This window comes from Pongo pygmaeus, chromosome 9 (assembly GCF_028885625.2).
Source record: "Pongo pygmaeus isolate AG05252 chromosome 9, NHGRI_mPonPyg2-v2.0_pri, whole genome shotgun sequence".
In the NCBI taxonomy this organism is placed as follows: Eukaryota; Metazoa; Chordata; class Mammalia; order Primates; family Hominidae; genus Pongo; species Pongo pygmaeus.
The window spans coordinates 115,421,752-115,441,826 of record NC_072382.2 but is presented as its reverse complement, the minus strand read 5'-3'; the positions used below and the strand labels follow the sequence as shown (position 1 = coordinate 115,441,826).

Here is a 20,075-nt window from a genome sequence, read left to right as displayed (position 1 = left end):
AACCAGGGAGACCTCATCTTCCAACCAAGCTTGCTGGGCTAGCTTTAATCAATGCTGGCCTGAGAACAGAAGCAGAACACTGCCTAGTAGACCCTGAGGCTTTACAACAGTGCCACTGGCCCCTATGGTAAGGCTACGCCTCTGTGCCATCCCTGCTGTGGCCTCTCTCTTTCTTTCTCTCTCCCTCCTCTGCCCTTGGGATTCTAGGCTGGTGGACAGAGCCTCCTGAGGCAGCTCTGGTACAGGGGCTGGATCCTAGCAGGGGCCCTGTGTGGCCAATTTCCTGTTTCCTCCCCAGGGACTGCCCTTTATTATCCTCTTTTGTCCCTCTTAGATCTATCAAGTGCTTTGCACATACGTGGTGCTCAACAAATCATTATTACGTTGAACTTCCACTCAAAAAGAGGAGCAAGGAGTCCTATAATTTTAAAGGCCATTTTTTTTCTAGGCTAGCACATGAGCTTGGGCAGTTGAATTTTGAGGTGGAGCAGTACATGAGGTGAGGCCAGTTTATTCAGAGGCTGGGTTTAAAGCCAAGCTTCCTTGGTACTGAGGCAGAAGAAAAGACTGGCCATGCCCTGGAATTCTCTCTAGATCACGCCTGCCTCTCCACTCAGAGAGACATCAGCTCAAGAGCAATCACACAACCCCAGAGAAGAAATCCAAACCTCACCTTCTGTTGCTGCTTCTCTACTATCTTATGGGTGCTTGACTGGCTCTCCCAAGCCTGCTGTCCTCCAGCCTCACTGCCTGTGTCCTGTGAGTCTCATCTCTAGGCACAAGAAAGAATGTGTGTGGTTTGATACAAACCATGACCTCTGTTTCTCCTGGAAAAGCAAGGCCTGCAGCTCTTGGGAGGTCCAGTCCTATAGGTCCTGGGCTGTGGCTGGTGTAGGGAATAGGGAGGTGGGGCTGGTACCTCTTTCTATAGGCAAGATGTTGGGGCTGCTGCCTTGTCTGTGAGCTGAACTGGCATGGGTGCTCTGGGTCCAGTGGAATGATTTTCGGGGAAATTTGGAGGTGACTGACCTAGGTGAGTCTGACAAAGTCTTTCCTTCCTCCTGCCGGAGGGTTAGGAAGACAGTTCAGTGGAGTACGAAGGCATGACTGGCGAGGTTTTGGCGTGAAAAGAACATTTCATGTGACACATGAAAATCACATTTAAGCCAATACTGTCCTGGAGTCAGCGTTTCAGGCTTTTATCCTCACTGGGTACAACCCTATGTGTTGACAGGGAAAGATGCAGGGGAGACAGTAGTCTGCAGGGGAAATGGGAGTTGCTTCAGTTTTGAGAGATCTTATCAACCCTACTGGATTATAAATTTTGGGGGGAAGGATCCACAGCTTAGGTGTAGTTCTTATTAATATTATTATACTTAACATTTGTATTGGGCTTTACAATTTTTAAAGTCATTTTAATTCACGTTATCTTATTTGTACCTCCCTCTGTCTCTCCCTCCCCCCCTCCCTTCTTTCCTTCCCTCCTTTAATGTACTTTAACTGAATTCCCACTTTGTGCCAGGCCCTGTGCTTAGCCCTGGGATGGAAAAACCAGTGAGAAAGGAGAGAGAAGGAAGTAAATGAGCACAATATAGGGCCCAACAGGTGCCGTATGCATAGAAGGAAGCTTCCTGGAGAAGTGACGTCTGTGCTGTCTTGAGTTGTCCAAGTTCACATAGTAGGTTGCACACTTAGCTTTGAACTATCTGGTGTTTTTTTTAAGATCTTATTTTCATTACTCCTCTTCATGGTTCATGAGCTTCAGGCACACATATGACTTACTCTGCTCTACGCTTTCTTATCCCCATGCCTTTGCTGATTCAATCCTCTTTGTCTGGACTGACCAATGCCCATTATATCAGCTCAAACCCTCTTCATCCCTGTGGGCCTGTCTCAGAGGCCGCTTTTTCTAGGAAGCCTTCTGTGATCACCTCAATGAGAAGTAAGCTCTTATTCTTTTGAATGATGATGGTAGTGTATTAGTCTGTTCTCACACTGCTATGAAGAACTGCCTGAGACTGGGTAATTTATAAAGGAAAGAGGTTTAATTGACCCATAGTTCTGCATGGCTGGGGAAGCCTCAGGAAACTTACAATCATGGTGGAAGAGGAAGCAAACACACTCTTCTTCACATGGTGGCAGGAGAAAGAAGTGCAGAGTAAAGGGGGAAAGCCCCTTGTAAAACCATCAGATCTTGTGAGAACTCACTCACTATCATGAGAACAGCATAGGGGAACTGCCCCCATGATCCAATCACCTACTATGAGGTCCCTCCCTCTGTGCATGGTAATTACAATTCAAAATTACAATCCAAAATGAGATTTTGGGTGAGGGGACAGCCAAATCATATCATTCTATCCTGGTCCCTCCGAAATCTCATGTCCTCATTCCAAAACACAATCATGCCTTTCCAACAGTCCCCCAAAGTCTTAACTCATTCCAGCATTAACCCAAAAGTCAAAGTCCAAAGTCTCATTTGAGACAAGGCAAGTCTCTTCTGCCTATGAGCCTGTAAAATCAAAAGCAAGTTAGTTACTTCCTAGATACAATGGGATACAGGCATTGGGTAAATACACCTATTCCAAATGTGAGAAATTGGTCAAAACAAAGAGGTTATAGTCCCCATGCAAGTCTGAAATCCAATAGGGCAGTTGTTAAACCTTAAAGTTCCAAAATGATCTCCTTCGACTATATGCCTTATATCCAGGTCACGTTGATGCAAGAGGTGGGCTCCCATGGCCTTGGGCAGCTCTGCCCTTGTAGCTTTGCAGGGCACAGCCCCACTCCTGGCTGTTTTCATGGGCTGCAGCTTTTCCATGCTCACAGTGCAAGCTGTTCGTGGATCTACCATTCTGGGGTCTGGAGGATGGTGGCCTTCTTTTCACAGCTCCACTAGGCAATGCCCCAGTGGGAACTCTGTGTGGGGGCTCCAACCCTACATTTCCCTTCCATACTGCCCTATCAGAGGATCTCCATGAGGGCTCCACCCCTGTAGCAAATGTCTGCAAGGGCATCCAGGTGTTTCCATACATCCTCTGAAATCTAGGTGGAGGTTTTCAAACCTCAGTTATTGACTTCTGTGCACCTGCAGGCTCAACACCACAAGGAGGCTGCCAAGGCTTGGGCTTGCACCCTCTGAAGCAATGACCTGAGCTGTACCTTGTCCCCTTTTAGCCATGGCTGGAGCTGATGCAGCTGGGACACACAGTACCATGTCCCAGGCTGCACAGAACAGGGGGTCCTGGCCTGGCCCACAAAACCATTTTTCTCTCCTGGGCCTCTGGTCCGGTAATGGAAGGGACTGCTCTGCAGGTCTCTGACATGCCCTGGAGACATTTTCCCCATTGTCTTGGTGATTAACATTTAGCTCTTCATGACTTATGCAAATTTCTGCAGCAGGCTTGAATTTCTCTTCAGAAAATGGGTTTTCTTTTCTATCACATCAACAGGCTACAAATTTTCCAAACTTTTATGCTCTGTTTCCTCTTGAACACTTTGCTGCTTAGAAATTTCTTCTGCCAGATACCCTAAATCATCTGTCTCAAGTCCAAAGAGCCACAGATCTCATGACAGTGTGATCTAGAACCAGAAATACCATTTGCCCCAGCAATCCCATTACTGGGTATATACTGAAAGGATTATAAATCATCTTACTGTAAAGACACGTGCACACATATGTTTATTGTAGCATTATTTACAACAGCAAAGACTTGGAACCAACTCAAATGCCCATCAATGATAGACTGGATAAAGAAAATGTGGCACATATACACCATGGAATACTATGCAGCCATAAAAAAGAATGAGATCATGTCCTCTGCAGGGACATGGATGAAGCTGGAAGCCACTATTCTCAGCAAACTAACACAGGAACAGAAAACCAAACACCACATGTTCTCACTCATAAGTGGGAGTTGAACAGTGAGAATACATGGACATGGGGAGGGGAACAACACACCCCGGGGCCTGACTGGGGGTGGGGGACAAGGGGAGGGAGATCATTAGGACAAATACCTAATGCATACGGGGCTTAAAACCTAGATGACAGGTTGATGGGTGCAGCAAACCACCATGGCACATGTATACCTATGTAACAAACCTGCAAGTTCTGTGCATATATCCTGGAAGTTAAAGTAAAATAAAAAAATAAAAAAAAAAGAAAGACTATATGTCACATGGTTTCATTTATATGAAACTATAAAAAAGGGAACTCTAATATACAGTGAGAGAAACAGATCAGTGATTTTCCAGGGCTGTGGGTTGGGGAGGAGTTAACTGCAAAAAGGCAGAAGGGAAATTTCTGGGGTGACCTTCATGTCCTATATTTTGACTGTGTTGGTCATGTGGGTGTATACCTTTGTCAAAGTTTTGATCTGAGAACTTAAAATGTATGTAATATTTTGAATGTGCATTATGCCTCAATAAAGTTGAACAAAACACCCCCCCCCCCAAAAAAAAAACCCACCAAAGTTCCACAGATTTCTAGGGCAGGGGCAAAATGCTTCTAGTTTTTTGCTAAAGCATAGCAAGAGTCACCTTTCCTTCAGTTTCCAAGACGTTCCTCATCTCCATCTGAGACCACTTCAGCCTGGACTTCATTGTCCATATCACTATCAGTATTTTGGTCAAAACTGTTTAACAAGTCTCTAGGAAGTTCTAAACTTTCCCACATCTTCCTGTCTTCTTCTGAACCCTCCAAACTATTCCAACCTCTACCTGTTACCCAGTTCCAAAGTCACTTGCACATATTTAGGTATCTTTACAGCAGCCCCAATTTACTGTATTAGTTTGTTCTCACACTGCTGTAAAGAATTACTGGAGACTGAGTAATTTATAAAGCAAAGAGGTTTAATTGACTCACAGCTCCTGGCTGGGAGGCCTCAGGAAACTTACAATCATGGCAGAAGGGGAAGCCAACATATCCTTCTTCACATGGTGGCAGGAGAGAGAAGTGCAGAGTGGAGAGGGAAAAAGCCCCGTATACAACCATCACGTCTCATGAGAACTCACTATTATGAGAACAACATTTGGGAACCACTCCCATGATTTAATCACCTCCCACGAGGTCCCGACCCCAACACATGGGGATTACAATTTGGATTACAATTCAAGATGAGATTTTGGGTGGGGACACAGCTAAACCATATCAGGTGGTTTAGCTGAACTTTCCTTCTGTCACTTAACATATTGTGCTTTACATGACTTATCCTCAGGACCAGACTACAGGTTCTTTGACGCAGTCAGAGTGGGGAGTGGTCCACGTTGGTTTATTCTGAACTCCCTGTAGTGTCCCCCATAGTGACCTGTGCACGTGGACCAAATATCTATGGAATGAATGAATGGGTGGGTGGGTGCATGGTAGAGGGGCACTTCTTCCTCTGAGATAGGAGGGAATGAAGGAGGGTGTTGAGGGACTTTAGCAGATGCCTTCAATGTTTATGGAAGACGAAGGAGTGGCTAGGAGTGCGGGCTTTGGAGTGGGCCAAATCTGCATTCAAATGTTTGCTACTGGCCAAGTGAGAGTAAGATCAGTGGGGTTAGGGGCCCCAGGAGGGCACAGGGGAGCCTGGCAAGGTATTTGTGGGAATATACAGGGAGTCTCCAAGATGAGTAGAGGTTTACAAGTGGCAATGGAATCACGACTCGGGTTAAAGAATGGGGACTTGGACTGGGCTGTGACTTCTCTTAGCAGTCCTTGATGTGGGGATCCTGGGTGTCTGGCCCTTATTTCCCCAGAGCCTGATGCTGCATGACCAACCCCCTGTGGAGGCCCAGTATGCAGAGGAGGGCCCAGGACCTGGGATCTTCAGAGAAGAGCCTGGAGACCAGCAGCATCCCAGTAGGCCAGACTGGGCCATAGGGGAATGACAGGGTGGGGACAGTGGAGGGCAGTCATCCTACATTCCCCGGATCCTCCCTGGGGTCAGCCCCACATGATTGATGGTGAGAGGCTGTCTCACTCTTTATCCCCAGACCTGCTTCTGCTCCCCATTTCCCACTTTAGGGATTGAGTGGGATTTGTGGGCTTCAGTGATCAGGCCCTCTCCATCTTCTCCTGCACCCCACTCCCTCCCTAATCTGGGCTGATGGGGCAGGAGGAGGTGTCCTGTTGGAGCTCTGTGGGTGCCTAGTCCCATGGTGGTGACTTAGGGTGAAGTAAGACAGGCTGGCAGGAGCAGGGGACCCAGATACTCTTCTGCCCTTTCCCACAGTTTCTCAGGCAGTGTGCTGGCGTTCCAGGCGACGTGGCTGTGCAGTGCTGGGAGCCCTGGGGCTGCTGGCCGGTGCGGGTGTTGGCTCATGGCTCCTAGGTCAGTGCTGGGGGCTCTTCTCTGGTGTGGGGGAGGTTGGAAGGGAGAAGCAGGTGCTCAGCAGGTGTTAAAGATAAATGGGACAAGTGTCTTCCTCAACTACTCTGTGCAGACAAGGGGAGAAAGGGTGAAATTGCAGCAGGAGGGATCTAGGCTCTACATAAAGAAGAACAAAGTGTATGATCCAAGGAGGCCTTAGTCAGACTTTTTCTGGAAATCTTTCCCAGTGAGACAGACACAGAGAGAACACACACAGACAGAGACAGAGACATACTGAGAGACAGATATATATATATAGAGAGAGACACAGAGAGAGAGAGAGAGAGAGAGAAAGAAAGGAGAGTCAAAGAGGCAGAGATAGAGGCTGAGGCTGAGAGAGACAGCACCTTGACCCCCTCCTTTGGAAATCAGACCCTTTCTCTTTGTTCTTCTCTAAAGTGCTGTATCTGTGTCCTGCTGCCTCTCAGCCCATTTCCGGGACCTTGCAGGATGAGGAGATTACTTTGAGCTGCTCAGAGGCCAGCGGTGAGGAAGCTCTGCTCCCTGCACTTCCCAAAACAGGTGGGCTGCACCCCTAAGGCTATGGGCCTCCCTCCCCAGCAGGGACATGTCACAGCTGGGGGCAAGAGAACCCACACTGAAGGGCCATCTGTTCACTGCCAACCATATGTGTTTCCCTCCTCTAGTGTGAGGGCGGTGACAAGGTGTTACCTTGCAGAGGTGATCTCTGATTTGGGGCTTTCAGTGCTCCCTGAGGACTGTCCTGATCTCTAGCTGGGGCAAGGTCTGGAGACCAGGCTGGCAGGAGGGATAGAAACTTGCCATCTGGGGCAGAGTGAGCCAGGGACATGGGGGAGGAGGGATCAGGTGTGTGTGGGAGCCAGTGTGTGACCAGCAGGGCCACCTAGGGACCTGGGAACATCAGCCCACCTCATCCCCACTCTCCCTCTCCTGATTGTCCCCTCCCCTCCAGGTAAGAGTTGGGGATCAGAAGGTACAATGCTGTCCAGAGGCTGGGGCTTAGAATAACTTCATTAGAATAAGGTTGGAGTCTGTCTTTGACTGTGTGACTTTGGGCACATTACTTCTTGTTGCTTCTGTTTCCTTCTCCATAAAATGGAAATACAAATATTTACTGAACAAACTTTTTAAGGATAAAACAAACTAATCTAAGAGAAGATATTAGCACAGAACTTGCGTAGTAGTCTGTTTGGTTTGCTGTGACTAAGTACCACAGACCGGGTGGTTTAAACCACATTTATTTTCTCACTGTTCTGGCGTCTAGGAGTCCAAGATCAAGGTGCTGTGGAATTCGGTTTCAGGAGAGAGCTCTTTTCCTGGATTGTAGATGGCTGTCTTCTGCCTGTGTACTCCCCGGGCCTTTCCTCTGCTCTTGAGGGGAGAGGGAGCTCTCTGGTGTCTCTTCCTCTTCTTATAAGGACATTGGCTCTATTGGATCAGGGTGTCACCCTCGTGACCTCATTTAACCTTAATCACCTTCTTAAAGGCCCTGTCTCCAAATAGAGTCACATTGAGGGTTGCGGCTTTAACATATGAATTTGTGTGTGTGTGTGTGTGTGTGTTTGGGGGCGGGGACATGAGTCAGTCCATAACAGCCTGGGAAAAGCATACACTCAACAACCGGTAACCATTATTATCACAAGATTTGAAATCAGAAGAACTGGACTTAAGTCCTGGATCCATCATTTCCTGACCCTGTGATCTTGGGGAAGTTGCTTAAATTCCATGCCTTAGTTCTTCTTCTGCAGAATAGAGAGGATGGCAGTACTCATTGCACAGGGCTGCTGTGACAATGAGTGGTAGACCACGCTTAAAAACACATGGTTAAAATAGAAAACTGAAATGCTCTACCAAAAGGGGTGATACTGCTCTTGGGACTGGTCTCACTCCCCGGGGAGCAGGGAACTTGGCACTGGGTGACCCAGATGCTGTCATTAAGGCCTCTTCAAGTACTACAGAGTCCTGGGTCCAGCTCTTCCTGTCCCACCCTCCCACCATCCTCTCCCATGTGGTTTTCATGCTGTGATTTCAGTATCTTTCAGAATAAACAGCGAAGACTTCTTGCTGGAAGTGCAAGTGAGGGATCGGCCAGGCTGGCTCCTGGTCTGCCATGAGGGCTGGAGCCCCACCCTGGGGCTGCAGATCTGCTGGAGCCTTGGGCATCTCAGGTAACAGGAGTTAGATGTGGGTCCTGTGAAGGGGGAGGCCTGGCTGGCATGTGACGGGAGTTGGAGACCTCTATCTGCCCATCACTGGTCAATGTGCTCAGGAAATGTCAACAGGTCTTTTTGGCCATCTTCTGGCCTCTGGGCACAACGGTGCCCCAGCCCATTTCTCTGTTTGGAGTATTACTGCTTTTTAACAAGCATAAATCCCAGCAGTAGTCATTATCACAGTCTTGCGGTCACTATACTAGTATTATATCTCGTACACATTCCAGTTATGATTTCCTCCTGTTCTGTTCCCTTCTTCTGCCAAGACTCACTCACCACAAGGGAGTAAACCTCACTGACATCAAACTCAACCGTTCCCAGGAGTTTGCTCAGCTCTCTCCTAGACTGGGAGGCTTCCTGGAGGAGGCGTGGCAGCCCAGGTAGGACTACTGAGGCTGTTAGGTGAGTGGGGTCCCTTACTTCCTAGTGGTCAGTCCAGCAAAAATCTCCTTTCTTGGGATCCCAGTGGTGAGGACACTGGTGGCCTAAGATAGGAGGACAAAGAGGAACATCTCCTAGTTAGAAATTACAAACTCAGTTCACATGAGCCCTATCTGTCACCACTTCACATCTGCTATTTGTTCTTCACAAGAAATGGAAGGTTGGTTATTATTGTCGCAAGATTTGAAATGGTACTCATCGCCATTTTACAGGTTAGGAAACTGAGGCTTAATAAGGTTAAAGAGTCTTGTCCAACGTCACATAAGTAATAAGCAGCCAAGTCAAGCCTTGAAACCAGGCTCCTCTTTCCAAGCTAAGTGCTCTCTGAATCCTGCCACACATTATTTGGATAATTCGGATATTTCAGGAGACAGATGGTTGAGTTGCTCTGGCTAAAAGTTGCTTGTAGTCTGGAGAGTCTCCTAGAGAAGAGGGCTGTGGAATGGAGCAGCCCCTTCCCCAGATTCTGGGGATGGTCTGGTATGACTGGGGCACAAGCAGAGAGGGTCTTTGTGCCTTCCTAGTCTTCCTCAAGATGCCTGTCAGCCTCCTGGGATAGAAAGGTGGGCACCCCCATTACCACATTTCCAATTTGAACTGTTCCTTCAGGCCCCTCCTGTCCAGCTCCTGTGCTCAGCAATGTGGCTGGAGTTGGGAAGGTTCTGCAGGGTTCTTGTCTTGGATACCTGAATGGGAAAATGGAAGTAGGGGTGGGGGTGACTTCTCCAGGAGAGCCGGGAGGGCTGTGGATTTGGGAAACTAGGAGAAACTAAGTGGGTCTAGACATTGGACTGCTAGGGGCAAGAGGCGAGTAAAGAAAGAGAAAAGAGTTTTGGTCAAAAAAGGAACTAAGAGCTAAGAGAAAAGAGGGGAAAGAGGAGAGAAAAATATGAATATGCAAGGCCCAGGCAGAGGGACAAGGGTGGAGAATACAGCACACCTAGGAAGGAGCATGGGGTGAAGAACCCTAGTCACGCACACACTCACCTATCCGTTCATTCATTCATTGAGTGTGTATTCATTCAGGACACTTAGTGGGAACAGTGTGGCTTTCTTATCTGTAAACACGCTATGTCCCAGTTGATCTTCAAGGACCATGAAGTCCTTCTGTTGCCCTCTGGGAGACTAGGCAAGAGGTGTGCTCCTGTCCTGGGGACCAGTGATGAGGAGGGGTCTGAGCGTTTGGGTAGGGGCAGGAAGGAAATGGTGGTATTCTTCAGGCTGTGGCTACTTGACAGCCTTAAGAACTGTCCACCACCCCCACCAGCCTCCCCCATTCTTCACGTCCTTGGATGTGTGTGGCTGCAGGGCGGCCCCTGCCCAACTTCTTGTTGGTACCTCTGTTTTGCAGGAACAACTGCACTTCTGGTCAAGTTGTTTCCCTCAGATGCTCTGGTGAGTCACACCTCAATTTATTTCAACAAACAATTTAGCCAATGTAGGATTTGTCACACAATATAAAATAACTAGTTGCATGAGGAGACAAGGCAAGTAGAATAAAATTCAGAAGAAACAATAGGTAATAGAAACTCCAGACATTAGGATTGGTAGATGCAGACTTTAAAATTACTATCCTTGACATGTTCAAAGATATAAAAGATGAGAAGGAGAATTTTGGCAGAGTGTGGAAAATGTAAAAATAACCAAATGGAAGGGGTGTTCCCCCTGCCTCAAGTGTGGAAGAGCCCTATGGTGAGGCTCTGCTGGGCCTGGGGTAGGGGTCTTGCCCACCTGCCCTTCTGCCTGCCAGGCCCCTTCTTGCAGTTGCTGTTCTGCCCCAGCAGAGCCCTTTCTAAGCCTCCATCATGTCCCTCACCAGCCACAGATCTGGGCTGATGATCTTCCTTCACTACCTGCCACTCTCTTCCTTGGCCTCTGACACCAACTCCACCTTTCTTCTGGAGAGCCCCAGAGGTGAAATTATTATTGGCTATTGAGTGACCTGTTAGCAGCTTCAGGAAACTAAGGGCAGGTGGTGAATCAGGTACCAAACGGGAAGCAATCTGTGGAGTTCCTTTCATTGGTCTTCCCGTTCATCTACCTGTCTCTTCATCTGTCCATTCACACATCCTTCCACACACCAACACTTCGACCTTTACTACAGGACGGGCATTCTGTTAGGTACTGGGGCTCCATTAGTGCAGATACAGTTTCTGCTCTCAGCGGGCCCACAGCTGGATGGGGCAGGCAGGGGTGAAATCAACACTTCTATCTTCCCATCCCCCATACTTAGGACCAGGAATAAGAAAGGAGAGCTGTCCACACTGGCTCTCTGGGGCTTGGCACTGGGCCACGCTCCCTGAGAGTTAGGACCATGCTGACACTCACCTCTCTCTCTCTTTCTATCTTGCCCATCTATGTTGGCAGAGTGTGGAGCGAGGCCCCTGGCTTCCCGGATAGTTGGTGGGCAGTCTGTGGCTCCTGGGCGCTGGCCGTGGCAGGCCAGCGTGGCCCTGGGCTTCCGGCACACGTGTGGTGGCTCTGTGCTAGCGCCACACTGGGTGGTGACTGCTGCACATTGTATGCACAGGCAAGTCTCTGCGGCTGCTGAGGACAGAGAGCCTCAGTTGCCCTTTCTGTTCGGCTGTTGGTATGTCCTGTATCAAATGTTCGTGTCCAACTCTCTCCAGCTTTTTGCTCCAAAAGGGTAAAACTGGTGTTTGTGAAGTTCTCCCATTCAGTATCAAGAACAGATCTCCACAAATAACAGTAATAATATGAAGATTTGTTCTTTATATTCATCAGTTTTATTTTTTTTGAGACAGAGTCTCACTTTGTTGCCCAGGCTGGAGTGCAGTGGCGCAATCTTGGCTCACTGCAACCTTCATCTCCTGGGTTCAAGCGATTCTTGTGCCTCAGCTGGGCACCACCATGCTCAGCTAATTTTTTGTATTTTTAGTAGAGATGGGGTTTTGCCATGTTGGCCAGGCTGGTCTCGAACTCCTGACCTCAGGTGATCTGCCTGCCTCAGCCTCCCAAAGTGCTGGGATAACAGGCGTGAGCCACCGTGCCTGGCCTCATCAGCTTTTAAGTGTTAAAAATACTTTCACATTCACAGCACCCTGTGTTTCTTCAGGCTTATCTTTGGTTCAATCATTTTCCATGTAATTATTTGGTTAATATGTTTCTTCCCCTTTAGATGGGAAGCTCTGCAGGAGCAGGGACTCTCAGTCTTATTTACCACTAAATCTCTTTGTAGATTTATCCACTGCTGTGTCCCCAGGGTCTAGAACAGTCCCTGGAATATAGTAGGTGCTTAATAAATACGACTTGGAGGAATGAATGAATGATGAGTGAATGAGCTCTTTGATCTTCTCTTGGTGCCGAATAGGGCAGAGAGTGTAATCCCCATTTTACTGAGGCTGGGAGGGAGAAGTGCCTCTCCCATGATCACACACGGTAAGTTGAGAGACAGGACCAGGGGAAGTTTTTCTGACACAAGGCCCTCTGTGTTTTTGTTATAAAACTTGGAGGGAAGTTATGCAGGAAAGAGGGAGTGATGGTTGCAGATGACCCATAGTCTTCTCTATCCATCAGTCCTGGAGCATTCATTAAGCAACTACTGCATGCCCAGTGTCTTGCCGGCTGCTGGGGTGATACTAAGAGGCATAGTCCGTGAGGCCTGGGAGCTCACCGCCTGCTGACGGCCCCCCTACCAATGGCTGCTCTGGCCAGCTTCCTCCACCTGCTACCTCGCTTAGGAACACCTCTTCTGCCCCTTCCTTCCCCGCTCAGCGTGGCCCCTGTGTGCAGTTTCAGGATGGCCCGCCTGTCCAGCTGGCGGGTTCACGCGGGGCAAGTCAGCCACAGTGCCGTCAGGCCCCACCAAGGGGCTGTGGTGGAGAGGATTATCCCACACCCCCTCTACAGTGCCCAGAATCATGACTACGACGTCGCCCTCCTGAGGCTCCGGACCCCTCTCAGCTTCTCAGGTGCGCCACTGGCTTGAGGGTGGGCAAGCTGGAAACTATGGCAAGAGAGGGTGGGGGCTGGGTGGGAGAGTGGTGAGCTGATTTCTGAAGTTTCCTCTGAACACGGTAAACCTTAAAACATTCTATTTATTTTGGGACTGTAGTGAATTTTGGCATCACCTGGTTCTGAAATTGTTATCAACTCTTATACAGGCTCTTTTGGGAAAAGAGGTTCAGACCCATTTCATAGCTTGGCTGCGGGTGGGCTTTGCCTTGAGGTCCGAAGCAGCTGCCCCATCCACCAATAGGCTGCTCCACCCCTGTCCTCAGGCTAGCCTCGGGTCCTAGCCATTTGGTGCCATGTTACAGTTTATGAGATACATTTTTTCAAATATCTTCTCTTTCAGTCCTCGTAGCAATCCTGATAGGTAGATGAAACAGGTAGATACAGACAAGAGCACTGCAGTGTAGGGAGGGAAGCGACTCTCTTCAAGGTCATGAGGCAAACAGTTCCTAAGCCTGATGCCAGGGCTCCTCCTGCTGCTGCACCTGCCCTAGAAGGTGAGCCCAGGCTGGAGCCATACCAGCAGCCACTCTCCCCGACACACACGTGCATGTGGGCATTCATCTACAAACACACACACACATGCACTCACACAGTCACATGCACATAGACTCACACGCGAGCATTCACACATGCTCACATGTACATGCTCACATGAACACACTTGCGCACACACACCACACACACAAACATGCACTGTACACACACATATATATTCACATATACTTAACACTCCTCCCTCTCGTCATCACCTGTAGCCTTAAGTTTCCCAAATAACAGTCATTGCCATACACATTTCACAAATTGTATCACATACATGAACTATCGTTCAACACATATTTCTAAGGTTGGGCGTGGCGGCTCACGCCTGTAATCTCAGCACTTTGGAAGGGTGAGGTGGGCAGATCACTTGAGGTCAGGAGTTCAAGGCCAGCCTGGCCAACACGGTGAAACCCCATCTCTACTAAAAATACAAAAATGAGCTGGGCATGGTAGCTCATGCCTGTAGTCCCAGCTACTCGGGAGACTGAGGCAGGAGGATCACTTGAATCTGGGAGGCAGAGATTGCAGTTAGCTGAGATCATGCCACTGCACTCCAGCCCGGGTGACAAAGCAAGACTCCGTCTCAAAAAAAAAAAAAAAAAAAAAAAGAAAAAAAGAAAACTTTCTTAGTTGACTGAAAGAAGTACATTTAAAAGAAAAGTACTATTATATTAGTATCTAAGTGGTAGATACTACATGGGTATCTACTGTAGTAGTATTTCTCTTTTAAATATACTTACTTAGTTATAATAAATAGTATATTTACTATATACTATAGTAAGTAAATAGCATATTTACTATTTAAATATACAAAATAGGTATAGTAAATAGATAATAATTAGTATCTCTAGTTAGAGAACCTATATTACTTACCTAACTAGAGAACCTATGTTACTTATAATAAATAGATACTAACCACAAAAATATGTAACATGAAAAGAAATCAGTGTGGAAGTTATAGGTAGCCGAGTCCGCTGCAGAAATTGCTGCACCTGGGCGTGCTGTCTCCTGTTTGGTGGGAGGATGGTGGGCTGTAAGAAAGGCACAGACCAGCACCAAACGAAGTCTTTCTCTGTGATGCAGTTAGAGGGACTGAAAGAGAATTGAAAAGGACATGGCATTCTCCCCAAGTGAATGCTTTACTCAATGGCATGCCTGTGTACTACCTAAAATCATTGGATTTTAGGCTGCACCCATTGGATATGTCACATGTTTTTGGAAACACTGTCCTCATTAGAAGTTAGGTACCCATTGCCTGAAAGAATTTTCACCCTCACTCTATCCCCAGGTGTGGAGAGGGGGCAGCATGGGCCCTGTGCACCTATAGAGGGCACCATGCACACTGCAGTTTGCATGCTGTCCTCTGTGACAGGGGACCCCAAAGATGGGACAGTGCCCCACTTGCATAGCCATCTAGGAGGCCTGGCTGGTGGAACCTAGGAACCAGGACTGTTTGAGAAGGGGGGTGAGGAGGACTTGCCCGTCCTGGGTCCTTCGCCCAGGCTCTGCAGTGGGGGAAGCCAAGCCTGACTGGGGACCAGGACCATGTGCCTCTCTACAGACACCGTGGGTGCTGTGTGCCTGCCGGCCAAGGAGCAGCATTTTCCGAAGGGCTCGCAGTGCTGGGTGTCTGGCTGGGGCCACACCGACCCTGGCCATAGTGAGTCAGCTCCCTGGGCCCTCGGTGCAGGGTCGGGTGTGGGAGGCATTCTTCCCCAAGGTGAGGCAAGGCCACATCCCCCGGCCACGTGACAGTGCCAGCTCTGTTTTTCCCTGGCATCACCCTTGGCCAGGCCTGGGGGCTCCAGTCTCCCCTGCTTGGGCTTTTCTGGGGAGAACATCTACTGCAAGTTTTCCCTAAACCCAGATCCTTTTACTCCCCCTCCGCTTGTCCCAGGAGCGCCATGGTCTCACATTTGGTGTATGTGTGAGTCCTCCTCCTCTTCCCACTCCCAGCCCCCAAGTCTGATAGCCTACTGCTTCTTTGCTCAGGGTCCACAGCTCCCAACCTGGGCTCGCCTCTTTGGGTCTCCCTGTCTCTGGGACTTCTAATTACGTCCCCTCTTGCTGTTCTGCCTGCCTGGGCCTTGCTTTGTGCCCTGCAGTTTTTCTCAGTGTCTCTCATAGCTTACAGCTCGGATATGCTCCAGGACACGGTGGTGCCCCTGCTCAGCACTCAGCTCTGCAACAGCTCTTGCGTGTACAGCGGAGCCCTCACCCACCGCATGCTTTGTGCTGGCTACCTGGACGGAAGGGCTGATGCATGCCAGGTGTGGCCTGTGGTGGGTGCGGTGAGGATGGGAGTGGAGGTGGGGGTGGGAGGGCAGGGGTCCTGCTGTGACTTGGCCCCCTGCCCTGGTCTGAGCTTGTGGGTGGTGTGAGACAGCCTCTCTAGAAGGAGGGGCACCTAGGCAAGTCTGGAGCTCATGCTAAGGGTTTAAGGAGGGGTGAGGCCAGCAGGTATCTCAGCTAGAAGCAGGCAGGGCCCAGTAAGGAGATTCCACTTGCCATAGTGGTCTGGTGCTCTCCATCAGGAAGAACTAACTGGCTGTTTCTCTGTGTCTCCATGCCTGGATCCCTTAGGGAGATAGCGGGGGCCCCCTGGTATGCCCAGATGGGGACACATGGCGCCTGGTGGGGGTGGTCAGCTGGGGGCGTGGCTGCGCAGAGCCCAATCACCCAGGTGTCTACGCCAAGGTAGCTGAGTTTCTGGACTGGATCCATGACACTGCTCAGGTGAGTGTGGGGGCAGGAGTAGGGCAGGGAGGTTTCTAAAGGACCTGGCCTCGAATGCAAGGAACCTTACCCCTTAGGCCTGGGCCCTGCTGGGGGCTGAGGAGGGGGCTAGGACATGTTCCCCAGAGTGAGTGGAGGAAGAAGTGAAGCTTAAACATTGAATCCATTGGATTTCTATCAATTTAAGGATGAACTGGGTAAGAGTATGCCTGAGTTTGTGTCCCAGATCTACCATTTCCTGTGTCGACCTTTGGCAAGTTTCTAACTTTGGTAAACCTTAATTTCCTGATAATAACCATCATGGCTACTTATATGCTATTTTTATATGCTATTAAATAAGACCTGTACAATGCCTAGCACAGTGCTAGGCTTAGAGTGAGTGATCTGTGGTGTTTTTTGTTTTTTTTTTGAGATGGAGTTTTGCTCTTGTTGCCCAGGCAGGAGTACAATGGCGCAATCTCAGCTCACTGCAACCTCTATCTCCCGGGTTCAAGCGATTCTCCTGCCTCAGCCTCCCAAGTAGCTGGGATTACAGGCATACGCCACCACGCCTGGCTAATTTTTTGTATTTAGTAGAGATGGGTTTCACCATGTTGGTCAGGCTGGTCTTGAACTCCTGAGCTCAGGTGATCCACCAGCCTTGGCCTCCCAAAGTGCTGGGATTACAGGCGTGCACCACTGTGCCAGGCCTATCGTGTTATTTATGTGTATATCTGTTACCATCATTCATCCCTGGTCTGTAAGGCAGTTACTAGTGGCCTCATTCCCTGCACTGTGGAGAGAGCTCAGCATTTAGCAGTTCGGGTTCTGCATCTATGTAAATTGTGTGACTCTGGGCAAGCCACTCTCCTTCATCTGTTCAATGGGAAGGCCAAATGAGATAATGTGTATAAAAACACATTACTGGTCAGGTGGGGTGGCTCATGCCTGTAATCCTAGCACTTTGGGCGGCCGAGGTGGGCGGATCACGAGGTCAGGAGTTCGAGACCAGCCTGGGCAACATGGTGAAACCCTGTCTATACTAAAAATACAAAAATTAGCTGGGCATGGTGGCACGCACCTGGCTACTTGGGAGGTTGAGGCAGGAGAATCACTTAAACCTGGGAGGCGGAGGTTCCAGTGAGCTGAGATCGTGCCACTGTACTCCAGGCTGGGCGACAGAGCAGGACTCTCTCTCAAAAACAAAAACAAAAAAAACAAAAAAAACCCATTATTTACATAAAGTATTTTACAAATTTAGGGCATGATCATGGAAAGCATCTTCCTCTAAGGTTGGGCAGGGGTGGGGGTTGGTAGATAACACATTCGGAGTTTATAGGGAATGTATGTATTGATTTTCTCAAAGAAATCTTACAAAAAATCTTGAGCAGCAGATATTTTTAGCCCCATTTGATAGAAGTGAAAATCAAGGCCCTGCATGGTTAAGTAATTTACTAAAATAAAAGTCGCTTGGCTAGTGTAGAGCCATGCTGTGAATAAGTTCCTTTCCCTTTTGCTCTAGGACTCCCTCCTCTGAGTCCTGCTGTTTCCTCCAGTCTCACTGCACACCACCGCCTCATGCTTCCTGGGGCCTTCAGCAGCTCCACTAATGGAGGAAAGGCAGTAGCCTCTGATGCAGAATGCATGGACCTCCTACTACTGTGCGTGAGGAACAGTCACCACCCACTGGCCAGCCACCCAGCCACCAGGTCTCTCCTCTTGGGCCCTGATTTCAGAGTCCTCTTTCTCACTAGAGACTCAATGACAGAAGAGAGGCTGGGGCTCGGTTGGGCATGCTGTGGTTGCTGAGGGATGAGAGGGAGGAGGAGAGAGGTAGGAGCTGGAGATGAAGAGGCTGCTGGAAGCAGCAGGAAGCCTGCCCTTCTCCCCTCTCCCCTCCCTGCCCCTGTGTGAGTCTTTTGGGAGGGTGCTGGGAGGTGCCCCCAGTCCCGCCTTTTCCCTGTGCTCTCAGGTGGGCTGAGTGCCTCCCTAGAGGACTCCATGGCTGAGAGGCTCCTGGGCAGATGGGGTCAAGGCTGGGCCAGCCCAGATGAAGCCTACGGGAGTCAGGACCCTCTCCACTCTCCCTCTCCACTCCCCTTCCTGTTCTCACCTGGCTCTGGCTGGCTCTGTTTGGGGTGGGTGCACTGGAAAACAAGAAGGTTGGAGTTGGTCTAGGACGTTGGTTTTAAATGACAGTTCTGTGAACTGGTCCAAGGAGTTCTGTTATTAAAGTGATATATGGTCTTGGTCCAGTTTTCTCTGTCTCCTCTCTCTCACTCACACAGACAGACACACACACACACACACACACACACACAAACACATATTACAGGGTAGAATTACAATTTTCCTTCTATCTTCTATACATATTGAAGCTTTGGTGCTGACTCCTGCTCATCTACTCGAGAATTTGGGTTTGTGCTTATTTGTTTTGCCCAGGCTGGAGTGCAGTGGCACCATCTCTGTTCACTGCAGCCTCGATGTTGTGGGCTCAGTGTCTGCCACCTCAACCTCTCTGGTAGCTGGGACTATAGGTGCATGCCACCACACACGGCTAATTCTTCTTTTGTATCTTTTGTAGAAATGGGGTTTGTTTAATTCTTTAAATTTGTTAAATCTATATGTTGGCCGGGCGCGGTGGCTCACGCCTGTAATCCCAGCACTTTGAGAGGCCGAGGCTGGCAGATCACGAGGTCAGGAGATGGAGACCATCCTGGCTAACACGGTGAAACCCCATCTGTACTAAAAATAAAAAAAATTAGCCAGGCATGATGGCGGGCGCCTTGTAGTCCCAGCTACTTGGGAGGCTGAGGCAGGAGAATGGTGTGAACCCGGGAGGCAGAGCTGGCAGTGAGACTCCGTCTCAAAAGAAAAAAAAAAAAATCTACATGTCATGATCTGCAATGAAAAGCCTTAGCCATCCAGGTGCTCTGAGATCTTGAGTCTGAGAAACACTTAAGTCAATGCTCTCTTGTAAAGGTTTGGTTTTCCTGCAAGGCCCATCTCTCCTTCTCTTTCCCCATTTTTTTTTTTTTTGAGACAGAGTCTTGCTCTGTTACTCAGGCTGGAGTGCACTGGTGTCATCTTGGCCCACTGCAACCTCTGCCTCCTGGGTTCAGGCAATTCTCCTGCCTCAGCCTTCCGAGTAGCGGGGATTACAGGTGCACTACAACCACCATGCCTGGTTAATTTTTTGTATTTTTAGTAGAGACGGGATTTCACCATGTTGGCCAGGCTGGTCTCGAACTCCTGACCTCAGATGATCCACCTGCCTCGCCCTCCCAAAGTGCTGGTATTACAGGTGTGAGCCACCGCACCTGGCCCCATCTCTCCTTCTTAGCTCTTGTTTTGGAACTGGGCCTTTTGACTTGGCCTCTCTTTTTGAGTTTTATGCCCAGTTAGCATTTCCTTGGGTAAGCGTCTCCCCAACTCTCTCCTCTCTAGCAGTTAAAATGTAATTGGCATCTTGTTTCTAAAAACTGCAGGGAATTTTTTATGGTGCTTACCCAAGGAAATGCAATTAGTGTTTAGCAATAATAGAACTTTGTGAGTCTATCAGCATATTTTTTGAGGAGTTGTACAAATGATTACTCATTTCTAGAGGGTCTGCTCCCTTTACATGAAGTGCACTAGAAAATGAAGGTTTCAATTTACTGCCAGTTTATTAACCAGGGAAGTAGTTGCTGGGAGTCTGCTGTCAAATTGTAGAAGCAACGTGGGAGAAGTTCTGCTGAATGGCAAAATAGCCTCGCCCTGTGTCCCTGGAGGTCAGACCTTCAGCCTCTACCCTGAGATTAACATTTACTGCCCAGCTCCCTTAAGTCCCTGCCTCAGGAGGCACTGATGGGGTAGT

At 48.9% G+C, this 20,075-nt stretch overlaps 1 protein-coding gene across 5 annotated transcripts; it reads left to right on the top strand.

The window, feature by feature from the left end:
* The first annotated feature begins 1 nt into the window (after nt 1).
* TMPRSS5 (transmembrane serine protease 5) lies at nt 2–18,470 on the top strand. 5 transcript variants are annotated; one of them, XR_008492412.2, is made up of 14 exons: nt 2–127; nt 5,737–5,839; nt 6,213–6,311; nt 6,750–6,872; nt 8,365–8,500; nt 8,812–8,925; nt 10,338–10,381; nt 11,354–11,516; nt 12,740–12,918; nt 15,066–15,164; nt 15,632–15,774; nt 16,088–16,240; nt 16,318–16,437; nt 17,742–18,470. XR_008492412.2 is itself a non-coding variant. In XM_054439221.2 (13 exons), the coding sequence occupies exons 1-13, from the start codon at nt 125–127 to the stop codon at nt 17,754–17,756; spliced, it is 1,374 nt and encodes a 457-aa protein (XP_054295196.2). In that variant the 5' UTR covers nt 2–124; the 3' UTR covers nt 17,757–18,470. The 5 variants fall into 5 exon arrangements, 2 of the variants coding, with proteins under 2 accessions (XP_054295196.2, XP_054295198.2); XR_008492414.2 differs by lacking the exon at nt 8,812–8,925; XM_054439221.2 differs by lacking the exon at nt 16,318–16,437.
* Nucleotides 18,471–20,075: the final 1,605 nt, after the last annotated feature.